This window comes from Gouania willdenowi, chromosome 24 (assembly GCF_900634775.1).
Source record: "Gouania willdenowi chromosome 24, fGouWil2.1, whole genome shotgun sequence".
In the NCBI taxonomy this organism is placed as follows: Eukaryota; Metazoa; Chordata; class Actinopteri; order Blenniiformes; family Gobiesocidae; genus Gouania; species Gouania willdenowi.
The window spans coordinates 4,371,899-4,380,440 of record NC_041066.1 but is presented as its reverse complement, the minus strand read 5'-3'; the positions used below and the strand labels follow the sequence as shown (position 1 = coordinate 4,380,440).

General features: G+C 39.7%; 1 protein-coding gene across 1 annotated transcript; it reads left to right on the top strand.

Annotated features, from left to right (window-relative positions):
* The first annotated feature begins 820 nt into the window (after positions 1-820).
* Positions 821-7,451, top strand: cgrrf1 (cell growth regulator with ring finger domain 1). Its single transcript, XM_028439841.1, has 6 exons — positions 821-1,018; positions 2,177-2,313; positions 3,902-4,079; positions 6,302-6,449; positions 6,670-6,777; positions 6,888-7,451. The coding sequence occupies exons 1-6, from the start codon at positions 915-917 to the stop codon at positions 7,230-7,232; spliced, it is 1,020 nt and encodes a 339-aa protein (XP_028295642.1). The 5' UTR covers positions 821-914; the 3' UTR covers positions 7,233-7,451.
* Positions 7,452-8,542: the final 1,091 nt, after the last annotated feature.

Sequence of the window (8,542 nt, the reverse complement as noted above, 5' to 3'; positions counted from 1 at the left end):
CACAAAACAGAGAATGACAATTCATGCCAGTCTAACATTAAAACCAAATGATGTCATCATTCATGACATTCTTCAAAAAATATTCCTATCTGTGCATGAACTTTACATAGCAAGTTTTTTAAACGTCAAAGTAAAACAGTTTACACAGCCAAGATTTAGGATATGGATATGTTATTTTTCAACAATATTGTCATGTCTACATTTTCTGGCGTTATTTGAGACCTTTGGAGTGGACATTGATTGTCTTCTGCAGTCAAAAAGCCATGTTTGCTTGAGGCAGATCATGTAGCAGGGATGGAAAGATATAATATCACGATACCACTTGTATTGATACCTTTGACATATATCTTGTGATGTTTTAATGTTGCAATATCTTGTCTAACGATATATTGTCCCACTATTAATAACTACACACGGGGACCAATGCACCAATAAAACAAACAGACTTTACATGTACACTACAGTATATGAATACTGGACATGACACACTGCTGTATTATCTGAAATTTGGAAATAAAAAGTACTTCAATTTTGTTTCTAATAAATATGCACATATTTTGTTTATTGGAAATATGTTAAACATATTTTTTGTTTACATTTTTATGTTTACATTAGTAGTAGGTCCTAGTACTCTTTAAGTTCATTTCTACTATACAGTTCTTTAATATTTAATTTGAAGTTGATAAAGTAAATGAGAAAGTAAAGTTCATTGAATAAATAATTGTAATTTAGGGCCACAGATGGCAGGAGACTGTATTCAAGCGGAGTTTCCTGTTTTTGCCTCCAGCTAGAGTTGTGACGTCACTCCTCCTCACGGGCCACCGTAGCCGCTTTCTGTCACCATGGCTATCTTATCGTTTGGGTATCTGTCACAGTGAATAACCTGCGTTCAGCTGTAACTTGCAGCACACGACATGGCAGCAGTCTTCTTGGTCACTGTGTACGAATACTCTCCTCTCTTTTACATCACTGTGGTTTCTCTTTGTTTCCTTGTAACCGCCGCCATGGTGCTTGGCTGGTAAGTTAGCCTTGTTAGCTTAGCCACTGTTTTGACACGGCGCTCCACGCATCCACATAAAAACAACAAAAAACTGCTGCACATTTAAAAGTCATATAATCCTGTGAGCTTTACACATTCCTTAAGTATCCAGATTTTCTACTACAGCCTAAGATGCATTTATTTGAATTATGATTTCTTCTAGGATCAGAGTTTCGCAGATAAGAATCATTTAAATAATGAAATATACTCATCTTCAAAAAAAAGAAATTGTGTGTCTGAGACAATAGTTTCTTTCCATTCTAAATAAATGTGTGAATATGTTCTATTATTCACTGGAACCTCTAAATATGAAGGATAGTGTTATTCGTGTAAAACTGCTCTGATGAGGGATGGTGAAATCAGCCTCATATTCCGATTATTGACTTATTGATTCAATTAGAAACCGATTTTCTATTATTAAAGATCATCGATAACATTTTTTGATTATTGATCTTCCATTTATCATCTGTCATCTGCTGAATTATTGGATTTATCTTTTGAGTAACACCTCACAGCACCTTTATTATTGTACAGTGTCAATGGAATACAGTATCCAAATTAGGAGGACTTGCCTGGTTTGTATTGCAGTTTGACAAATTTAAATAATCAGTGTTTGGAAATTTAAGAGTCATTTTATAATCATAATCAAACCCCACCTCTTTTGTGGTGACATAAGTGTTTGCTACCGGAAAAATAGCTCTGTCACAATTGTAGGCACACATCTACTCCCTCTGTTGACTGTTATATTTATAAAGGGGGGTATTTGTACGTGTCAGTCTGTCACCGTTGTGAACTCAACTTAGTCTGTCCATCCAGTTTTTCTGTCCACTTTTCACGTCTTGTCTCGACATCCGCGGTTCATGAATCAATGGTTAAGTGCAGATTTGTCACTGAACGTGAACATGGCACATTTAGGCAAGTGCACTTTAAATGACCAGTCTAACTGAAAAAGATGCAAAAGTTCACAATGAAATGAAAAAATAAAACGGTGCACTGTTTTAGTTTACCTAGTGGATACAGTTTTTAGTCGCCAATGTTATGACAGCAGTCAAAGTTTAGCATGCAGCTAAATGCTATACTACAGTGTAACAGATATACACGTATAATGTACATTAGCCTCTCCCTCCTGTCCTGCAGGTTTGGCTTTGATGTGCCTGTAATCCTTAGAGGTGCCCATGAACCAGTATCCACCCCAACAACTACTGAGAAACAAATGGTCCAGATGACTAATCCCTTTGCCCTGGAGTTGGGTTTAGGTCCAGCATGTGTCTCAGGTGAGAACATTTTGGTAGAAGTTGAAACATGGTCCTGATATGAATAAAGCAAGGTTTCCAAACCTGCAGACAAAAGCTCATTAACATTCTTGTTCTTGCCGATAACACCCTCAGCTTTTCTGAAGTCATGGGTTTTATGAACCATGAGCAGGTTTAAATGTTTTATACACAGATTCATATTCGACCCAAAGCTGATGCTTTTAGTTTTGGCTACATTAACAACCAATTTATTTATTTATTTTTTTAACTTTAGTATTTTTATTTTGTAATATGGAACAAAATATGAAACAAACAGGGGACTGGGTTGTACAAAAAGGCACAAGGATGAATAAAAACATCAGATAAATACAAACGTTAGGGAGCACATTTCAGTTTTTGACACAGGTATTGTTCAGTGTCTTTGTTCTTGGCAATCCCTTTTTTTCCAGTATTCATCTCTGTTCGAAAGCCCACACTTGTTGCATTGTTTTACTGTTTATTGCACCTCGTTTAATGTTTCATTCATTAAAGCTGCAGTATGTAGAATCCTCCCTCCGCTCTGTTTTGAAACCAAAACTTAGCTTCCTTTACCGGTGTCTTTGTGAACGCCCTTAGTAACTTTTTTCTCAATAAAGACTAGTAACAAGTGTAGGGACTTTATCTTGTTTTAGTGGAAAGTTTTCTTGTGTTTTAGAGACTCTGACATGAATACACATATTAATTTGTAGTTACTGCCCTGAACAGCGTCACCTCGTCCCTGCCAGAGAGCTCACACAGGCTGCTGTGATCCCAGCTGCCTGCCATTCATGGCAGAGCGACAACCACCACTATATATATACATCCAGACGTTAAAATGACTTGCGTCTGTTGTTTTCTCCACTGTAAATAAGCTTCTCTTATTTTTACACACAATGTATCACGTCTATTTTCGCTTTCCCTCTGACAACAGTGTGTGTGGTGCAGAGCCTCCGCAATTACGGAGCTCCGCGAGGACACAAAGCAGTCTGTTCCTACCGAGTATGTTTGTGACTTTATTCTGTTGTTTCTTCACCTCGGTCTGCCTTTTTCTTATTGCTTTGCCACGTAACTGTTGTGCCTAACACCGCGATGGAGACTTCTGCTGTTAGTTATTGAGATGATTAGCAATATCCTCTGGCTTTAGTTGTAAAATGTTTGTCCAGCAGGCGACCTCAGCAAATGTTTCTAACATCTTTGATGAAATAATCTACATCAAAATTCTTATAAATAGTAAATAGATTTGATTTATGCAGTGCTTTATCCCTACAGTAAATAGTCTCAAAGCACTTGGTGCTAGTCGACCACTGGGAGGTGTCAGTGGGTTCAGTGTCTTGCCCAAGGACACTTCGACACATAGACAGGTATAGACTGGGATCAAACCCTCAACCTCTCGATCAGAAGATTGATACATTTAATAGAAATCCTGCTGAGTTTGTAAAAATAGGATCAAGATGTTTTTCCATCACATTTGAAGCACACTCTAGTTGGTTTAGTTGCTACATGATTCAGACCATATGCCACTGGGAGCGAAAGAAGCAGCCAATGTAGTGAGTTCCAGTGTGTTTGTGTGTTGTGTGTGTGTGGCTTACAGACGGTGTGTCTCTGAGGGGCTGCTGTTTGAAGCCCTGTGTCCTCAGCTGTTTCTGGGGCTGTGAGGTCAGTGCCCTGCAGGGGGCGCTACAGGTTCACCAGCACAGCACTCCTCTCTGCAGCTACCAACGCCTCCAGGAGGCCCTGGACCACCGCTACCTGTACTACCAGAGGTTCCAGTATCCTTTCTGCACTGCCAGCATAAATTTGAATGTGAAACTAAGATTCAAATTTCTTTGTGTTGCTAATCCGAAGACGAAGCTACACACTATATTTTGAGTTCCTCAAACTATTCCTGAACCATCACTGCATTGGTAGCAATATCCTGCTGTAACATCCACAGTATATGCACGTGTTCTTATTCTGTAAAGAAGAAGGAGGGTGATTTTATTATATTATAGGCCTCACATTGAAGATCAGAGTTATATCATTAGCGAGGTTATGCACAGTTTAGATTAATATCACTTTTATATGTTTTGTGAATTTAATAACAAAGGGGGACGAAGCACTCAGGAATTGAGAAACAACAATAGGTTTCTACTAAAGCCTGACTAGACACTGATTAAGTAATTCAGATAAAATAGTATACTGCATGTATGAAATGATCTTTAAATGAGGATGTATGTGGCATCTGGATGTTCATATATTAACAAATGTGGAATGTAACTTGGGGTTGACCAATGAGAGCGTCTGTTCCAGTTTTGCAGAAAAGTATGAATCATGGCTGAGGGTTTTGCACTTTTTGGATAAAATGCTGCCCACTCTGTTAGGGCCAGAGGAAGAGGGGAAAGGGGGTTCCCCTCTTTTCAACTGGCAAGTATTGTCAGTGCCAGGGTGAGGTTGGCTTCGTGATCCGAGACCTTTCTCTTACGTTTCAGGACAGCAGGTTATCAGCTGTTTCACACTGACATAAAGGCTTATGGTGAAGGTGTCTTGTTTCTCCCCAAGGTCTGTGCAAGAAAAGGGCTGTGACCAAAACTCTTGATGTTAAGTTAACTTTAACTTTAACATAAATGAAACTCACTTTAATAAAAATAGAATAATAAAAAAAAAACAAAGTGGCTAAATGAGTGGAAACACAGATATGTACTGTAAGTAGCTTTGTAGTTGAGGGTTTGAATTTTGGAACGCAATTATCTGATTGGTTGATCTTTAGTGGTATGAGACAAAAGGAATGTTGAATGTCAATGTGAAAGAGAAGGGACGTCTGTATGTGTTAAAGGGAAAGTTGTATTTAGGAGCAGATTTCACATTCCTTATACTCAGTGACGTGCTGTGACCACTAGGGTTGGGTAGGCACGTTGCAAATCAAGACCACCAATGACAATTTCATATGTTTCTGCTGTCAAGTGTTAATTCAATTCAATTCAACTTTATTTGTATAAAGCAATTTACAACAAAGTCATCTCAATGCGCTTATCAAAATATAAAATTCATAATAAGAAAGAAAAACCCCAAAAAGATCCCAATGAACAAGCATTTAGCCATCTAACAAAATCAACATGGTAAAACAGTTAAAGAAACATAAACAATTATTCAATATATCCTCCATACTCTCCCAACAACATATATCTCATGACAAGGCAGCACAACACAGAAACACGGAGAAAATCACAACAACAACTCGGAACATCCTCAGTGAGGCACATCCACAAAGCCAATCCTTCCTTTTGTACCATTCACTGTGGAAAGTATGAAACGTTTTCTGACTTTACCTTTGCTGAAGGTCTGGTAGCTCAGGTGTTGGTCTCCCATCCCATAAAAGCTGTTGTTTTTCCTCTAAACAAAGTTTCTCTATCGTCTCTAGCGCTGTCATCCTGACTGTAGTGTTATCCCGCCCACTCGCTAGAGCGAGAGAGAACATAGCAGCAGCGGTCACATGGGATTAATTCACCAATGCACTGTGAACTTACGTATAGCATTTAGCATAGCACGGTCACGTCCAAAGGCAGCGTAGAGAGCTGCCTTTTTATGTAAATGGTTCTTATCTTGGGGAACTGACTGCGCATGCGCAAACACATAAAAACATGCTATGAGAACAGAGGCAAAGCTGCCGTGTGCTTTTGGGAGTGGCTGCACACACACCGCTGTAAGGCGGTGTGTGTGCAGCCGTTCCAGGAAATAGCGCTGTTTAGTAATTTGGGCTAAACAGTAATGAGCTGATATTATGAAGTGCTGATATTATGAAGTGCTTTGGGACTTTCTCAGTGCTTAATATAAAGCTCTGTTTAAACCAAATCCAATAGAAAACAATTGGCAGTTTTTTTCTGGCCTGACATCGCATGACAGGCCATGCGATGTCATCAATCACATGTATTCAAAATGTCGGAATCTAGCGAGCGAACAACGAGTGTGAAAGCATATCTCCTTGTATTGCCCTCCTTGACCCAATGTGGCCCAGTATTGGCAGTGAAGACGAAGGTGAGCACCGAACACAAATTCCAGATGAGCTCAGCGTTACTGACTTTGGGCCATTGCCAAGAAAGCGCTACCCTCTGGTGGCTGTGTTGATGGCAGAAGAGCCAGAGGCCGCTGACCATTGCAGCATTGTAAGTTCATCATCTTCCACACAGCGGATACAAACATTGTTCAGGTGAAGTTGTGAGCCTGTCTAAAGAGGGAGAGAGAGAGAACACAGAATAAACACTTGCAGTAAATGGGTGGAAGGGAAACATTAAATCCTGCAGTTAAGATGGACCCCTCACAGCTATGCAGTAATTGTCTGTCTCTAGTACAGAGAAGGGGCTCAGAGTTCTGTTGTTCTTTCAGGTGGCCAGCATGACAGTTCTTCATGTTCCTGATGAGAAACACAAGCTTTCTGCCCGTGTTCTCTTTCAGTACCTGCTCACCTCACAGGGAACCATGTATGAGTTGAAGGTAAATCCCAGCTCTTCATTCTCCATAAAGTCATGTTCAATCTAGTGATTCTGAGAGTTTGGCAGAGTCATTTTTGCAGGGATAAAAAGTGTTGCTTGTTTCTCTCGTAGCCTCTCTTCATGTCGGCTGACAGTGAGAGTGTGTCTGCACATCTGGATTCAGAGCAGAGTAACGAACACAGTGAGGCCAGCAGACGGGAGCAGGTTCCAGCTCAGCAGGAAGAGAACGATCAGGAGGAATGTGTTTGGTCGGAGGGCGTGGCCAGGGGATGTGTTGTGTGTCAGAACGCTGCAGTGAACCAGGTGCTGCTGCCCTGCAGACACGCCTGTGTGTGTGACAGCTGTGTGTCACACTTCCAGCACTGTCCCATCTGCAGAGCCTTCATCATGGAGTCTTTTGCCCTAAGGCAGCGAGCACAGCAGAGCCAACCGTCCACGCTTGATCAAGACATTTGATGGATCAGCCATCGACAGAATATAGTATTTAAAGACTGAGTCCATAAAACAGAGTGGAAGTGTATTTTTAATAGAAATGCTTCATTATCCTCTACAACAGTTGTTCTCAACCTTGGGGTCGCAAGACACTGGGAGGGGTCCCCAGATACTGTCAAGAAACTAAGAATATATTTTAACATTTGAGCCCATTTTTGCTTATTTTTACCTTTTTTCTGCAACTACACCAAACTTGCCATACATTCACCTATTTGCATCACTTTTTCTTGCCATATTTTCCTTCTTTTATTGCATTTTTGCTACATTACTCCCATTTCTGCATCAAATTTCAATACCTTTTCTACACATTTTTTCCACTTTCAAGACATTTTGGACACTTTCCACCACTTTTCCCATCTAATGTTGCTTATGTTGACCTTTTTATTAATCACTTAACCTATTTCATGCTTATTTTTGCCACTTTAACCACATTTATGATTTGTCATGCCCATTATTTAAACCAATTGTTCCAATATTGACACTTTGAACCCTTTCTGGCCATTTTTGGCCACTCTAATTTGCAACTTTTAACCAATTTCTGTGGTTTTTAAAATCCCATTTCACCACCCTTGGCCACTTTTAACCTATTTTATTTCTGATTAAAACAAGGAATTACATCTTTTAGATAGACACTATGGCCAAAAAATATTTAACTTCTTGGATAACAGTGGATATTATTCAGATAAATAAGTGGTTATCACAGATTCATAGAACGGACCATCATTTTGCTGACTTTATGGATGGCCCTGTCTCTACATGACTGTTCAATGTTCATATATGTGTTCAACCACCTTTAGGTACAGTGGGGGTTCCCGGTCACTTATTTTGGGGGGTCGTGGGCTGAAAAGGTTGAGGACCACTGCCCTACAGTGCACTGCCACAGAGATTAAAGGTTAAACATTGACAAGCAGGTTTAAAACATGCCCATCTATTTTAGGTTGTTCCTTTACATTCATACTGTGGAGCCTCTAAGAACCTACACATCCTTATCCCTGATATTTGTGAGAAGAAAACTATAAGACTTACAAAAAAACTGTATTTCTGAATGTATTTATTAAAACCGTTTGAGACGATGGTGTTTCTTTGAGGCAAACATATTCTGACTGTTCTGCAACACATTCAAGGCTGCAACAGTAACAACAGAAGAAACTATTTAATTAGTCATAGCATGAAGCTGTAGGGGAAAATGGTGGAGACAAACGAGGTGTTAAGTTCGATACACTAAACTTAAGGTTATTTTTTTCAATTAGTTGGGTTCCCCTCTGTAAGTTTAC

Coding starts and splice junctions, on each gene's coding strand:
- cgrrf1 (XM_028439841.1), top strand. CDS start 915: ATGGCAGCAGTCTTCTTGGTCACTGTGTACGAATACTCTCCTCTCTTT. Junction 2,314..3,901: donor AGGTCCAGCATGTGTCTCAG/GTGAGAACATTT, acceptor TGTGGCTTACAG/ACGGTGTGTCTCTGAGGGGC. Junction 6,450..6,669: donor CCGCTGACCATTGCAGCATT/GTAAGTTCATCA, acceptor TTGTTCTTTCAG/GTGGCCAGCATGACAGTTCT.